Genomic DNA, 16,713 nt, shown 5'->3' on the forward strand with positions numbered 1-16,713 from the left:
CCAGTAATGGTACAATTATCCACATATTTTTCCTTAGAAGCTCTTAAAAAAGAAGCGTTCGCACTTATTGCTACTTTGTTCTTGTTCCAATTTGACATAAAGATCCCATTTTTATGGTCGACACGAGTCAATACAACACATGGCAGTGTCACCAGCACAGTAAAACCTTAATAATCTAATCACAGTTTATTTTAGAGTTAAGTTAATTGCAGTCTAATTTGCAATAGGAATTAAACCAGATAACTTATAATTTCTGGTCGTGGGCTTTGCCAACTGGCATGCTGCAACAAGTCTCCGGCTCTGCATATCTCGGAAACAACATTGTAACTTTGGTGGGCACAATGTGTTTCTCGCGCCTGCAACTGCTTTGGCCCTTGCAGTACATAAATGCATGGCCTTCGAGAATGGACTACAAGAGAGTCGTCACCGGGGCTGCGATTCGGACACTGTCCATCGAGCAAGTGCTAGATGCCGTGACGTGGGCGCTGACGGGCCATACAGTTTTGTGAACCACCTATGTTTTGTGGCGGTGCACGTAAAATTCTTGTGTTTATTTTGACTAGGCTACCAGACCACTTGCCTGTTAAAAGCGAGTTAGAGCATCATCATCGTCAATAAACATAGCCAACTTGCTTTTCTGTTTCCCCTTTTTGTTATGCAGATAGCCAGCTGCGTCGCATGTGTGTCCCATTTTCTCCACTGCTGGTGTGTCATGTGCATACCATGACCATCCATGCAGGAAATCTCAGCCACACTAACCCGTTTCCAGGAATGTACAAAGATGGAGAAGCGGACTAGGCTTAGCCAACTACTTCAACGCAGAAGCAGGCATGCAGACATCATATGCTAATGTGGAAGACAAAGTCTCCAACAACGTGCCAGAGAGAATGTTGTTGTTGAGCGGTGGTGATTGTGAGGCGCTGCACATGATTCGTGGAACTACATTACCAAGCAGTCCTATGTCAATGATTACCTTGAGTAGTCCTGCTACAGAAATAAATGTGACATGCCTGTGTCACCGCAGTTTTGCTCTTTTCAGTTTTTTTTTTTTTCAGGTAATTCAAAAATCAGCTTAATTTGAAGATTTTTTGCGACTCAGCAGACTTTGAATTAACAAGGTTTTACTGTATATGAAGAAAAATACGCAAAATAGTTCAGCAAGGTGTATTTTAAAAATGCAATGTAGCCTTTGTCTGCAGCCCTGGCAGCAGGTAATGTCCAAAACGTGATGGCCATGACAGTGCTTGGTCAATTCTGGCATCTGCAGTATGCTTAGGCAGGGTGATTTTTTAGAAGGCCCCTCACCAGGTCAGGCCATTTAGAACTCACAAGCGCAGTGCATACAATGCGCGCACTAACTATCATGGCTGCAAAGTAATCACCGCCATGCACCACGAAAAAACCTGCAATTTCAAACCAAATGCCCTCGCCTTTCTCCTCGCAGACATCGCACACCCAGCCAGAGAGACGATGTCAATCCCACAAGTGTGCCTATGTACATCGCACCGCTGCGACATCGCTCGTAGTGACAAGTGACATTGAGAATTACTCGAGGCAACATCTGTTACTTGTGTAACCTCGTGCTTCAATAGACGAATTAAAGTTTAGAGAAATAATAATAAAACAAACCTAATATCTGCGTGTTTTTGCTTTACTTCGCACTGCAGGAAGAGAGATGTACTTCCATTTCGTCTGCTTGATCGCAAGTTGTGCAGTGGCGCACTCATGCAACAAAAATATGTCATCTTTTACCGTGTTGCAGCGCGTGATCATGCTCTATGAACATCTTGTGTGTGCGTCAGAATTTGGGTAGCACTGACTTATACCGCTAGTCAGGTGTTCTCGCGCACAGCGTGCAAAATCGTTCGCTGCGCAAAACGAGACTAACGCAACAGCTCACGCGCAACGCCACCAGCAGAAGTTCACTGCGAGAGCAAAAACAAAAGAAGGCAGGGCCCTTGACATGTGCGTTACGTGATCCTCAAATTCCAGTATGGGAGAACACAGGGAAGGAGTTTCGCTTGCAGGGGGCTAGATGGGGCAAGAGGAGAGAGTGTCCTCTCTTGGCAGTGGCGCTCGCCTCCTGATATCATGGGTTCGCGGCACTGAAATATTTCTATTTCGGTTATTAATAAACCGATTTAAAAATTATTGCGGCAGAACGTTCCCTAGATGGCATGTAACAACTTTCAGCGTATAACCAGAATTTGCTATGTGGTCTGGTGAGGGGCCCTTTAATGCAATTAACATTCTTAGAGTACTTCATGCACTTTCTGGGGGGGGGGGGGGGGCTGCCTCTGTGTGCGTGTGCTCGTGCTTGCGTGCGTGTAACCCTTTCCCCCACCCTACCCGAGTCACTGGGTAGTTCGCGGCCGAATGGGCAGCGCATCGGGCTGCTGTGTCGAGGTAACATTGGCGAAACCAACCCTCAGACCTACATGGGTGACTGACTGTGTGGCAATGTGTACATATGTGCCGCTCTCCATTAAAGAACCTCTTTTAAGCCGGCATGAGTCACTGTAAAATGCGTGACTGGGTATGTTCGAAGAAACTCTTTGACACCGCCTTGGGTATGTGCCACTCGGCCTGTGCTGAGGGTTCAAACCAGCTGTGGTACCACTGGCCCTCGCTGCAAGTGCTGGCTCCTCTACCCATCACCCTCTGCTTGTCGCTATCGGCGACAAACGAGAAGACGATGCGCTGCTATCTAGTAGCGCTGCCAAATCATTGGACATTTCATACTAAACTGTACAAATTTATAGAACCTACCTATCATCTGTATATATTCAGATGCACATTATCATATTTAAAAATGTACATAGAAAGCAACTAAACCACGTAAAAAATATATAAACATTCTGCAATAGAATATATCGCACAACCCTGTCTCAGTCTCATTAATTCCACCATCACAAAAATCCATCACCCATAATTTATAATTAAACATCGGTCACGAGAAAGAATGCTAATCGCTAGGGCTGTGCTAATACTAAATAGTAGATTTCAAATCAAGAAAAAGGGGCTGCATATTGAGGCATACATCAAATATTAGAAAACTTCTCACACAAAATTTAATTCTTACAAAACTTGGGCAAGAAAACAAGGTGCCGCACATGCTCGACTGTCTCCCAGTGTTGCATAACAAGAATGTAGCAAGCTATCAGCAACTTAGGCACATACACATCAAGATATACAGTACAGCCTACTCTTATTACTCTTATTAAAGGGAACCCCAAATTAGCATGGCAGCACTGACTACAGTTCAGTTCTAGTCATATGAAGGTCTGGAAAATATTTTACTTTATTAGGAGAATTTCTGTTGAATATTGTTGCGGCTGTTATGGCACAACGAAGAGTAGTGCCAGTCAGAAGAAGACAATTTGACATGTAAAGGCGGAATCGCTCTCAACAGCCACCTTGTTTATGCATCGTTGTCTTTCATGTAGATATTGTGAATACATCTTTATATGTGGCTTCTGCAACGTGGCAATTTGGTGAGAGGTGGTGTGTACCCACGAGAAACAACAACGGAGCTCCGCAGTAGTCATTACCTCGGACTGGACAACATGACGGATGAAGCAGGACCCAACATGGCGCGGTCCACATAAACGCCTACAACCCTGACGGTTGTGCTGGCTCGGCCACGGGATCCAGGAATGTTCTGTGGCACCAACCACCTCGACATGGAAGCCTGGATCACCACATACGAGCGTATAACTGCCAAAAAAAAATAGGATCCGACGATTATGTTGCCTAACTTGGTCTTCTACCTGCAAGGCACGGTGAAGGTGTGGCATGACACCCACGAGGAAGAGCTTAACGACTGGGACATGTCAAAACATAAGCCGAAGGACTTATTCGGCCGTCCCGCCAAGTGGAATAGCGCCCCTAAGAACTAGCAACCTGCGCCCAGACGTCCACAGAGTCGTACGCCTCTTACATCCAGGACGTGCTGGCTCTGTGCCGTAAGGCCAACAGCGATATGGCCGAGTCAGACAAGGTTGGGCATGTACTGAAGGGGATCACTGACAATGCTTTCAACCTGTTCATATGCAAAAACTGTGAAACAGTACACGACACAATAAAAGAGTGTCAGCGCTTTGAGCAGGCCAAGAGCCGCCGCATTGCAATGCCGTTCCCACGTCTGCCAACAGAGCTGCGACATCCTCTTGTGACGACAGCCTAGGAGTGCAGCAATCATCATTGTCAGATGACCGGACGCTGATAGTGCGGCGAGAGCTTGAAGCCATGGCTCCTGCAGCCCTTTTTTCCTGTCCCAGTGAACCGGACAACTTGCCTACAGCACCATTTGTGCAGGCAATAGTCCGTGAAGAACTCACTAATCTTGGAATTCGTTCTGTACATACCATTGCCGCTTCACAGCTGTCTCATGCTCCAGGTCCATTGGCTGGTCTGCGGTACCCTGCACGCTACCGAAATCCAGCCGAATGGCGAACCGCCGACGATCGGTCAATCTGTTTTGCCTGCCGGCGTATCAGTCATGTTGCTCGCCGTTGTGACAACCATGCTGTGTCCTCCCCTCTGTGACCGCCATTCACCAGTTATTATCGCCCCTAAGAGAGTGAGCTTCCTCACCAGCCTCCATTAGCACTGCAACAGCCAAACAATAACCGTCATGCTCCCCGGAACAGTCTCTTGTCGTCATTCCGACACCACCAGTCCCGTTGGCCACTAGCTCATCGACCATCGTCCCTAATGCCGCAGGCTAGTCACCCACCATCCCCGATGCAGCCCCGATGCCCGTCTCCGGAAAATTAAACAGTGCAGCTCCTGGAGGTGACGCTGCATTGACGACTCGACTTCAAACCTTTCTGATAACTTTGCCGTCCAAACAGAACTTGATGGACATTTTAGTCGATGGCGCCAGTGTCCCATCACTCAGTGACACTGGCACGCACGCATCCGTGATGAGTGCCCAATTGCACCAACACCTGAACAAAGTTCTTGCACCCGCTGCATCAAGCACCTTCCACATCGCCGATGGAAGAACGCCTACCGTGCTTGGTACGTGCACCACTCGCATTGGCATCGTGGGGCACCTAATGAGTGTTTTGTTTGCCATTTTGGAACAATGTCCTTACAATATTATACTTGGTTTAGATTTTTCCTATATTTTTTTTCCATTCAGCTTGAACGGCCCCACAGGTCCTATAGTCCATGAGTCACACAACCGCGGTTATGCTCTCCCGAAGACATCCACCTGTTGCCTCAAGCCACTACGTCCGTCCCTCTACTGTCGTTCCCAACTGTTCGTGATGGAGTCTATGTACTATGTCCCACCGCTGACATGCAGCTCTAAAGAAATTTCGCCATCCCCATACCGTGCTCACTGCTACAGGCAATCAGACTTCGCTCCCTCTACTTAATTTTAACTGCTCAACTCAAATTTTTCCCAGAGGAATGTCTTCGGGCGACATCTTGCCTGCGCACAATTATGAGATATTGGCTCTTGACACCGAAATTCCGTCGCCCTCTACAGCAACCTCGGAGGGGTTCACCGACTCTCACAGATGAACTTAGCAAGAAGATTGCACCTGACCTTCCAGCACAAGCTGCTGACCTCCACCATCTCTTTGAAAATTACGGCAACATTTTTTACCAAGAAGTCCAGCCTTTAGCCCAAACATCGGTGGTCCCCCATCGTATTTACACCGGAGACACCGACCCGATACACCACTGGCCGTACCGTGTTTCACATACTGAACGACAACTGAGACAAAGAGAAGTCGATAAGATGTTGACTAAAGGCATTATCGAGCCATCATGCAGTCTGTGGGCGTCCGCTGTTGTCCTTTTCAAAAAGGACGGCAGTTAGCACTTTTGTCTGGATTACAGACACCTCAACAAAATCACACGCAAGAATGTCTACCCCTTGCTGCGTATTGATGACACCTTGGACTGCTTGCACAGAGCCCGGTAGTTTCCATCGATAGACCTCCCATCAGGGTATTGACAAATCTCGGTATACGACGTGGACTGTGAGGAAACTCCTTCGTAACACCTGACGGCCTCTACCAATTCAAGGTTATGCTGTTCGGCCTTTGTAATGCCCCGGCAATGATGGACTTCTTACTTCGTGGCTATAAATGGTCCACATGTCTGTGTTATCTAGACGATGTCATGGGCTTTTCACCAGCTTTCACGAGTCATCTAATGCCTCTATCAGCTATTCTTGCTGTTTTCCAACACGCCGACCTGCAATTTAACTCGACCAAGTGCCACTTTGGATGTCGTCAAATCACCGTGCTTGCTCATCTCGTCAGTGCTGCTGGCATTCAACCCGACACTGACAAAATTCGCGCTGTCCAGAACTTTCCTGTTCCATCTTCCGCCGCATATATAAGAAGCTTTGTTGAGCTGTGCTCGTATTTCCGTCGTTTTATCAAGAATTTCGCTGAAACCACTCGCCCACTCACAGACTTAAAGAAGGATGTTGCTTTCACATGGGGCCTTGCTAAACCAAAGCCTTCTCCGCCCTCGTACGCTTGCTCACAGCTCCCCCATTGCTGGCTCATTATGATACATCTGCCACCACTGAACTTTACACGGATGCCAGTGACCATGAAATTGGGGCTGTGGTTCAACGGCAGAGTAACGCAGAGTGCATAATTGCATATGCAAGCGACTGCGTGTCACCTGCCTTGAGGAATTTTTCTATTACCGAAAGGAAGTGCCTGGAGTTAGTTTCGGCAGTTGCCAAATTCCGCCCCTACTTGTATGGCCGCACATTTTCTGTGCTTACTGATCACCACGCCTTGTGCTGGCTCTCCTCACTTGGAAGACCCAACTGGACGATTCGGTAGATGGGCACTATGGCTACAAGAATATTAATTAGCAGTTTATTTATTTTTTTATTTATTTTCAATACTGCCAGTCCCATCAGGGACCATAGCAGGTGGACATACAAAAATGAAATACATGGTAATGACGTGCACATACAAATTGTGTGTCAATAAACCAAACAAGGAACGTAAAGGAACAAGGTAATAATACGCAAAAAAAACAACAAATATAGATATCACATTTCTAGGAGACATGCGCAGCAATACAGAGAATACATCATGAAAAGGACAGCAAACGGGAACAAACATAATAGTAAACAGCTTAACGATAATCAGCATGGCTTACAATAGTTGCAAAGCATGTTATGTGAATAAAAATGCGTTACTGATTGCTTTACATGGATTCTAACCGTGATGTGAACTGAGATAATGAGTCTGCAGAAATGACTGAAGGATCGAGGCAATTCCATTCCCTTATCACGAGGGGGAAATAAGAGTACATGAATGTGTCATTATGGCATGAATATTCTGTTAAAGTGTGTACATGTTTATGTCTTGATGATCGTGACTGCGAAAAACATATGTATTTTGTTAGGTCTATCTTATAATAGTTGTGAATCAAGTTAAACAAAAATTTGAGCCGTGCTTGCTTCGCTCTTGATGAGAGCGTCGCTAAACCCGATATAGCCGCAAGGTTAGTGGGTGAATCTGTGCGCTTATACTTGTTGTAAATAAACCGCAGCGCTTTTCGCTGTACTTTTTCCAGTTTCGTTATGTTAGTTACTGAATGGGGAAACCAAACTGTGTTAGCGTACTCTAAAACCGGTCTAACGAAAGTAGTATACGTGAGAAGCTTAGTCGATGTTGGTGCGAGGCGGAGACATCTTCGGAGATAAAATAACTTGCATAATGCCTTCGAGGTCACGTTGGCAATGTGCGCGTCCCATCTCAGGTCAGAAGTTAGAGTGATGCCTAGGTATTTATGCTGGTGAACTTTTGTTAGCATTGTGCCGTTAATAAAGTAGGAAAGTTGTAAGGTTGTTTTTTTCTTGTTACCGTCATGCAAACTGATTTAGTTGAGTTTATTGTCATTTGCCATTTTTTGCACCATTCATTTAGCTGGTCTAGTGAGTTGCTAAGCGAAACATGGTCTTCGTAGGTGTGAATTGTTTGGTAGATGATGCAGTCATCAGCAAACAGTTTGATGTTACAGTCAATATTTCTGTTATGTCGTTAATGAAAATTAAAAATAACAGTAGCCCCAACACGGATCCTTGGGGGACGCCTGATGTGACAGGCACTGTCGCAGATTCCACATGCTGAAATAGTACGAATTGTGTCCGGTTTGTTAAGAAATCTGTTACCCAGTCTAAAATTTCCCCATTCCCAATAAAATCTCGCAATTTTGTTAATAATTTACTGTGGCGTACGCGATCAAATGCTTTCGAAAGGTCTAATAATATTATATCAGTCTGGCTACAGCTGTTGATGTTAAATGCGAGGTCATGCACAACTTCGGTAAGCTGCATGACGGTTGACAATCCATGGCGGAATCCGTGCTGGTGTGGCGTTAATAAGTTGTGAGTGTCAAGAAAGTTTGTTAGGTGTTTAAGTATGATATGCTCGAGCATCTTGCAAGCAGTGCTAGTGAGAGATATTGGTCGATAGTTAGAGGGCAATGAAGTGTCTCCTGTTTTGTGTATTGGGATGATTTTAGCATTTTTCCAGTCGTCGGGTAAGGATGATTGTGATAGGGATTTTCGAAATATGAGGCCCAAGTATCAGCTGCACCACTCTGCGCATCTCTTTAGAAAATGGTTTGGAATGTTATCTGGTCCGCATGATTTTTTAGGGTCAAGGGTGAGCAACATGTTAAGGATACCCGCGTCAGATATGATTAAAGGATCGATGTGCAATGTTGAACTGCTACTCAAGTCCGACAGGTTACAGTCATCTATTGTGAAGTTCGAGTGAAAATAGTTATTGTACGCATTAGCGTTGTTAGTTTTTTCCTCAGGAGACAAGTCCGATAACGTCCCTTTAGTAGGGTGGAAGTGGTTCCAGAATCGCTGAGGGCTGTTTGTCAGAAAGTTAGGCAGCGTTACATGAAAATGATGTTCTTTAGCTTCTTTGGCTGTCTGTCGGAAACGTGCTACGGCGCATGCTAGTTTGTTAGTTTTGGATGGGCATGATCCATGATTTTTAATAGAGTTACGTATCCTTTTTACATGACGCTTTGCGTGGATGACTTCCCGAGTTATCCATGGGCTTGTTCTTGGTGGTCGCTTGTTTTTTAACGGAACATAGTTAGTCACGTAGTAGCAAACCATATTCTTAAAATGAATCCAGGCTGTGTTTACATCGATTGACGGGTCGGAGGTTATTTCAGTAAAAGCTTGAAATTCGTGAGCAAGGTGGGTTAGTATGCTGGCGTCATCCGCCTTCTCGAAGTTGGGTACTATAGACGTATTACAACGCGTTCTTATTGAGCAGTCCAGAGGCAACAAGCATAGCGGTATGTTGTGATCTGAAATGCCACAAGTCAGGCCGTTTCCGCAAGGACGCCGACTGCCTCTCTTGTCATGCTGTCGACAGCACTGAATATAATGCAAATGGCACAGACTCTTGCGTCCTGGCCATTTCTGATCTGCAGGACATCCACTCTGAACAACGGCAAGATGACTGCGTACCTGTTCTCGTCGATCGTCTCAATTCTGTACATTTAGAGCCCACGCTGCGCATGTTCGTGCTCCGCAACAACATTCTCTACCGTTGCAGCTGAAGGTCCAGAATTATTACTTGTTGTACCACGTGATCTCAGTCCACAAGTACTTGAGCAGTTGCATGACGCCCTTACTGCAGGTCATCTCGGCGTTTTGCGTACTAACGACTGTGTACGACACCGCTTCTACTGGTCAGGTCTGTACCGCTCTGTGCACCGCTACGTTACAGCCTGTGCACTCTGTCTGCGCTGCAAAAAACTTGCTGTGCTTCCCACTGAATGCCTCCACCCCATCGGCGTGCACTCAGAGCCATTCTTTCGCGTCGGTCTCAATAAGCTCGGTCCTTTTCCAACATTGAAATCGCGACCCGGTACGCGATCACGCAAGATTTACGCACAAGCTGTGCAACTAAGGTAGCAGATTTCCTTTTACTTAACGTCATTCTCCATTACGGCGCAACCCCGCAGCTCCTCAATGATTGCGGCCGCACCTTCTTGTCCCGAGTAGTTGAAGACCTACTTCGCTTCTGTTCTGCCGAGCATAAGCTTTCCACCGCTTACCGCCCCTACACAAATGAACTGACGGAGCAGCTCAATTGCACGTTGACAGAAATGCTAATCACTGTGGTTTCCGACAACCACAGTGATTAGGATAGCATGTTGCCCTTTGCTACTTTCGCCTATAATTCGTCCCGTCACGTGACTGCTGGCTTTTCACCCTTTTACCTTCTGTTCAGCCGCCACCCTTCGTTGCCCTTTGACAAGCTGCTTCCTTTCTCGACGAACACTGCCGCTGAATATGCACAAGACATCTTCACCCAGGCTCACACGGCACGTCAGATTGCCAGCTACCAGCTCACCAAGTCTCGGGCCACGCAGAATATCCTGTACAACAGCTGACATCGGGGCGTTCGATTTGCCTCCTGGCTCCGTTGTCCTCCTATAGATGACATGTCACCGCATCGACTTGTCTGAAAAGCTGCTGCTGCGCGACACAGGGCCCTATACAATATTGCATCAGCTCGTCAATGTGAACTACGAGATCACTCCGCTGGACTCGCCTGCCCCCACGGACGTTGTGCATGCGTCCCGTCTGAAGCCTTGCTTTGCTGCGAGTTCACCTCACTTATAGTTAGCACCCAGATGGTGCCTTTACAAGCAGGGGTTATGTTACGATGCAACCAAGAGTGGCGCCAGTCAGAAGAAGACGATTTGACGTGTAGGGGTGGAATCGGTCTCTACAGCCATGTTGTTAATGCATCATTGTCTCGAGTGTAAGTATTGTAAATACATCTTTATATGTGACTTCTGCAACTTAACAATATATTCAAGTGCTTTTTTTTTCTCTGAAATTAATCAGTGACTTCCCGTTGTACTGAATACCAATGATGTTCTCTGTTTAATAGTGGACCTGTGTTTTGCGTAGAAAGTTTTGCTTTCCAATTTTTATCCAAAATACAGAAGGGCTGTCCCAACTTTACAGCAGGTGAGTTATTGCAAGGCCAATCTGTGCAACAGATGGAAGGACCACGCATCACGTGACTATCTCCGTTTAGGCACTGTCGGGGCCGATTTTATTGTCAGGTTCGGCGTTATTTGCCACCTTTCAGGTTCTGAAATCGAAAGGATCACGGCAAGTTCACACGATGCTCGTTCACCCCCCTCCTAGTTCATCCGCCAACTGTGCAAATGCATATAACTGGCCATGACACTTGAGTGCCCACCGATTAAATCCAAAGCTATTGTCCTGTGAGGGGTTGCTAGAAGCTACAAAAAGATACCGATGTGCGTCAACGAACAGCATCGGGAACAAGAGGCCGCCGTACGGAGTGTTTCAAAGGTGGCAGCCGCAAAGAACTTCGTTGCCATAGCAAAGTAATGAGGTGCAATTTTTCCCTCCGGCATTTACACACAGTGTGGGAGTGCTCCCGAGTGTATGCATTTGTGCATGAATATAAGAATGTGCACCTAATTACTTCACCATGACAAATTACCAACTAGCCCAAGAGCAAGTTGAACTAAACGTTGTTCCTGTGCCGTTCATTCCCTTTCGTTGTTTGCAAAGCAGTTTGTCAGCTCTCCGAGTGTCGTGTGGCTGATGCGAATAGATTTGCGTCGATTTGGCACCAAACCGTAACTGCAGTTGCCGACGCCCGATGAAGCACTGCCTAGGTAGTGTGGCCATTGCAATAATGGGCCGCAAGTTGTCGTGGAATGCTTGCCACCCATAAAGATTTATAGAAGTGGGGCCCCAAAATTTTGGGCCCTCAAGCCACGTTGCGCCGGTTGCTCTTGGGTTCGGAGGAACGTAAGAGTTTTTGAACTGGGACAAGAGCAGCATTGGGTTGTGTGCTCGGGACGCCGCAGTGGTGAAAATAGAAAACGCCTGAAAGTAAAACAACAACAATCTTTTTATAAAGAAACCTAAAAGAATTCACTTTTTAATATTAAAGAAAGGGCTTGGAATAAAGTTCGTAATAAAAAATAATGACTATGTTATTACTTGTACGACTTGTTTCTGCCCTTTCTAAGCCAGGGGGGGGATGGGTGTAAAAGGACGCCGACCCGACCACAGCTAGCATATTGCGTAGTGCTGCGTCTCTTGCCTCTAAATATGCCAGAAAACCAATCACCTGGAATACAGCAAGTTTGCTGCTCTGCAACCTACTGTTGTATGCCGACTTACATTGAAGTGAAACGAATCACTTTTTTACGAGTCACATTTCTATGAAATCACATTTTTTACGAATCAAACTGAAAATGAAACCAAGGGAAACTGGCAGGACGAAGGCAGTAGTGAAGAGGGCAACCTTTTTTTTGGCAACCAGCACAGCCACGGGTCGGTGCTCTGATGGTTCCTGAGAGACTGGGTCCAGCACCAGGTAATGCTTCTGGCGGGCAATACCCAGCACATCACACAGCACGCTCACCTCCGTCAGGGCTGACCTGCGCGTGAACAGCATGGCAAACAATGCGGCACACCACCTTGGTGGATTTAGAAAAACAAGGATCTCCCAAACAAGTCTCACTTTTCCCATCCCTCGTCCACACAGCAAATTTGGCTGCAGTTCTTCAGTCATACCAGTTCTGAAATTTTAGTTCATGCTCCAGGTCTGCTAGTGCTAACTGAATGCTACCACTGATTAGCAAAATCAAGTTTAATGCTTCGCCATTTATCATCCAATAAAAAGCTCAAAATTAAAAATCTGGCACTAAAGAAGTGCTGTTTGGTAAGCTTTTGTTTTTTTAATGTGGTCCTGAAAGAAAAGTGGCCTTATGCAATTAGTTCTGTTGTCAACACACGATGGGATAATTAGCAGACACCCCCTCCCCACTTGTGGCCAGTAACTGTGCTTGGATTCTGAAACATAAAACCCCAAATGTACCCAATAGAGGGGCCTCCAGTTTTAGCCAGCTGAACTAAAGCAGCCAAAGGTGGATTTCATGAAGAGCTCACTGAGCAAACATGCAATAGCTTCAAGGAAAACCTCTGCATTCTTTACCCTACCCCGATAAGTTACAAAGTGAAATGACATGTAATGGTGACCAACACGTATCAGCCTCTAGAAGCAGCACCAGTTGCACTCGTAGTATCTAGGCAGAGAGGCCTAAGCCAGCCCTTAAACTTGGCGAGCAATGATGATGTTGGATTTATTGGCACAAGAACCAGGTCTGACCTAAGAGCTTGGTAAGTATAACTTGGTAACAATACCAGCCAGACTGTAGTTGGCATGTGGAGCTATCAAGTGGGATGTAAAGGTATTCTCTCAAAGAAGATGACATCCTCCTCGGCATTCAAAAAAAATTATGCACATCTTGAAATCTATGACCATTTCATTTGGCCATTTCATTTCTGCATCTTCCTGCAATGCGACACACACAGCGACCTTCTTGAAGAGCTATTTGGCGCGGCACAATGCTATAAGCACGCATGTGACTGTGGCCTAACGGTTGTTAGGACGGTGGTTAGGGTTCAGCAATTCAATTCTTTTTTGTTTTCTGTGAGTGCGAGCTATTCGGCAAGACATCAGCAGCAGCCGTGATTTACAAAGGAGCAATGCCACCAGTCCGCTGGCAACAGTCTACAGAGAGAGCATCCGTTGTTAGGAATGGCCTGCCGAGGTGGCAACATGCAAGTTTTCTCAGCCAACTGCAGCTGCGAGGGTTGCGAGCTTCCCCGAAGAGAACCGTGGAAGCCTATCACAATTGCTGCAGTGACTCACTTCGTAGGAACCTCAAGGCGCCGTTGTGACTAAACGGGATCAGCGGACCAACTATTGTTACTGAACTTGCCACCGCCGACAGGGTCTCTCTGCAGCAAGAAAAGCTTCCCTAACAAAAGGGTGCTTTGCGGTACGTGGGCCCCAGGATTCGTCACAGTCTGCTGACACTCATGGCGACTACAGGACACAAGACAATGGACAACTGGCGGCCACGCTGCGGGGTGCTCGTGCTCTGTGATCGTGCTCGTGAGCTGCGTGCTCGTCAATGTACTCATCATCATGCTCGTAAGCTGTGTGCTGTATGCTCGTCTTGGTGCTCCATTTGGGAGCCACGCTAGACTGTCGAATGTATCTCTTGTTTAAAATGTAAATACTGTAAAGAAACCCCTTACGCCTAGTCCTGTCCTCCCAAGTTCCTCCCTACCACCTACAACTCCTACAACTGGATGCCAGCGGCGGGATCGACCTCTACAACCCTGACAACGTGCAGTGATCATGTTGACAAGTTACTCGCATGCGCAAGTTAACATGCATGTGCACAGCCTCTCAAGCAAAGTAAGGGGACAAACAGCAGCCTTTCCTGCCTTTCTTGGACAGCTCGAAATATTACTTTTGGTTCATCTCCAGAGCTCTACACCCATTTTAAATTGTTTGTGTGCCGGGCGTGACCTCGCATTCTCATTATTTAAGCTAAGACGAGTCTTGAAGAGCTCAACTGAAAAAATAAAGGACTAAGAAACAGCGACACCCCTGTCCGCCTTCCTCAGTCCTTTATTTCGTCAGTTCAGCTGTTCAGAACTCGTCTTAGCTACGAAAGAATTAACTCAGCTAACAACTACAGTAAAAGCTCATTAATTCACAGCTCGTTAATTCGAAATTTCGGATAATTCCAAGTAGCCGCCGCAGTCCATCCAGCAATGTATTGAAAGCAATATGTAACACATCCCACCAATTCACACTGAAATCCGCACTGTCAATGATAATTTGCACTCCACGCCATCGTGGACGGGGAGAGTGCTAGTGCGGGAGAGCATGTTGGCGACACTGGCGTCGCCACGCAGCCTTGCTCTGTCCATCTGCAGCCCTTTGTTTAGGCCCAACTGGAGAGAGACGTGTTTGCACCTGACCAGGTATGGCCAGCGCCTCTGATGCAGATTGCTTCTCTTCCGTGAAGTTCTGTACAAAGCTCAAGGGCGATAAAATCGTCGCCCTGAGCTGTAATGCTGTATGTGTGAGCGAAAGCGTGCGAGGAAGGCGGGGCGGATGTGCACCCTCTCCTGTAGCGCTCATGGGGGAGAGGCGGAGGGAGGGAGGGGGACATTTTTCACCAGCGGCTGCTGGCTGCGCCGTATCTTGAAAGCGATCTGCGACGTGGCCAAAGTACACACCCGCATGGGCCTCATCTTCAAAGCGATCTGCAATGTTTGCATAGTGCACATAGTACCGGTAGCTTCGTATGCAATGTGCTTTCTACGTTTCGTTGGCACTGAAGCGAGAGCTGTACGAAGGTCTATTCGCTCGCTGTTACTGCTGCGACTCCTCACTCCAGCGTTTTTAAGCAAGTTTCCGCAATCATTGAGTGAGATGTGTTCATGTATATCTGTGCGTGCATGACAGTGTACTTGTTAATTTAGTAAGAGAATGTTTACGTGCTTATACGGCCGATAAAACTATCCTTAGTTCGTATAGCTATCTACTAATTTGCTATCACAATCAATGCTTCGCTTTTCAGGCAAAACTGCAATATTCTTTTTTCTTTGTGCCGTCGGTGCAACGAACGCGCGGATAGAGCAAGAACCATCTTGACGTCGAGCACATCAGACCACACTGGCTGTGCCCGGTTACGTTGGCTGCGCCAGTGCTGCGAAGTATAGACATTGCTGTTCACGCCAACGTGACATAACATGTTTGCGTGCATGTTCACGCCACGTCGGACTATATACGTGCCTTAACCAAGAGATTTTTTTTCTCTGACTTTCATTAGTTCGAATTATGCACAATTAGAATTTTTGTACTATCCCTGCGGAATTCGAATTCATGAGCTTTTACTGTATTCTCATTATGTTAGCTTTGACTATTAGGCTTTTGGATACGGGCGCAGCAGTCATATTGATGCCTGAAGGTGCGTTCAGCAATGGTTTTCGCGGACTAAATGCAAGCAAACAAAAGCAGTTTTGAAAGCGCCTACAGGAGAGCCAAAATAGCCATAGATCCAAATTGTACGCCTGTTTTCCGCAAAGCCAGGTCTATGCGTTTCGCTACTTAAGAGGCAGTGAGTGAAGAACTTCAAAAGCCGGAAAGTCAATGCACCTTAAGAAAAGTTGCTACGAGCAAGTGGGTGACTTTCGTCGTACTGGCTCTTAAGAGTGGTGGTGGAATCAGAACTTTCAGAGACTACAGAGTAACACTCAATCAAGTACTCAAGACTAATTGTTACCTGCTACCGCTTCCTGAGGATTTATGCGATTACACATTTTATCCGCTGTGATCGTAACTTGCAGTCATGTGTACGTGCGTTAATAGCTGTGCATGATTGTCTGGTTTCAAGAACTGTGAATATTACTTCACTTCTGAAACTCGTATGCACGCATGTAGTTAGTGAATGCAAGAGTTTTATCTTCTGTGCCTCCTATCAACCGCCACATTCTCGTTATATTTTGTGCCGACTTGCATGATGCACTAAACGAGCTTGTCACATGCTTTCCGTAATCTTCTGTCTTCATGGCGATTTTACCTTTCTGGCTATTAACTGGTCCAATGGCTCTTCGCCTACATGTGACAGTTCTTCACAGTGCTTAATTATTTCGTGATTACAAAAATGGTGACTTAGTTGTTATAAACAGTAAGCTGAAAAAATTTATTGCTGATTATATTCCAAGTTTTCAAACCTGGTCCATCGTATAAAATTGGGCTATTCAAAGAAAAAGTTACTGTGATAATTACTGTGCACATTCCTGAAAAACCT

General features: G+C 46.2%; 1 protein-coding gene across 2 annotated transcripts in view; it reads right to left on the reverse strand.

Moving 5' to 3' along the window:
* The window catches only part of MED17 (mediator complex subunit 17), a 305,063-nt gene that overhangs the window by 234,465 nt on the left and 53,885 nt on the right, over window positions 1–16,713 (reverse strand). For both annotated transcript variants that reach the window (XM_075698299.1, XM_075698300.1), the window contains exon 6: window positions 12,336–12,471. In XM_075698299.1, coding sequence (XP_075554414.1) covers window positions 12,336–12,471 — 136 coding nt within the window. The remainder of the gene's footprint in view (window positions 1–12,335; window positions 12,472–16,713) is intronic.

This window comes from Dermacentor variabilis, chromosome 7 (assembly GCF_050947875.1).
Source record: "Dermacentor variabilis isolate Ectoservices chromosome 7, ASM5094787v1, whole genome shotgun sequence".
Taxonomy (NCBI): Eukaryota; Metazoa; Arthropoda; class Arachnida; order Ixodida; family Ixodidae; genus Dermacentor; species Dermacentor variabilis.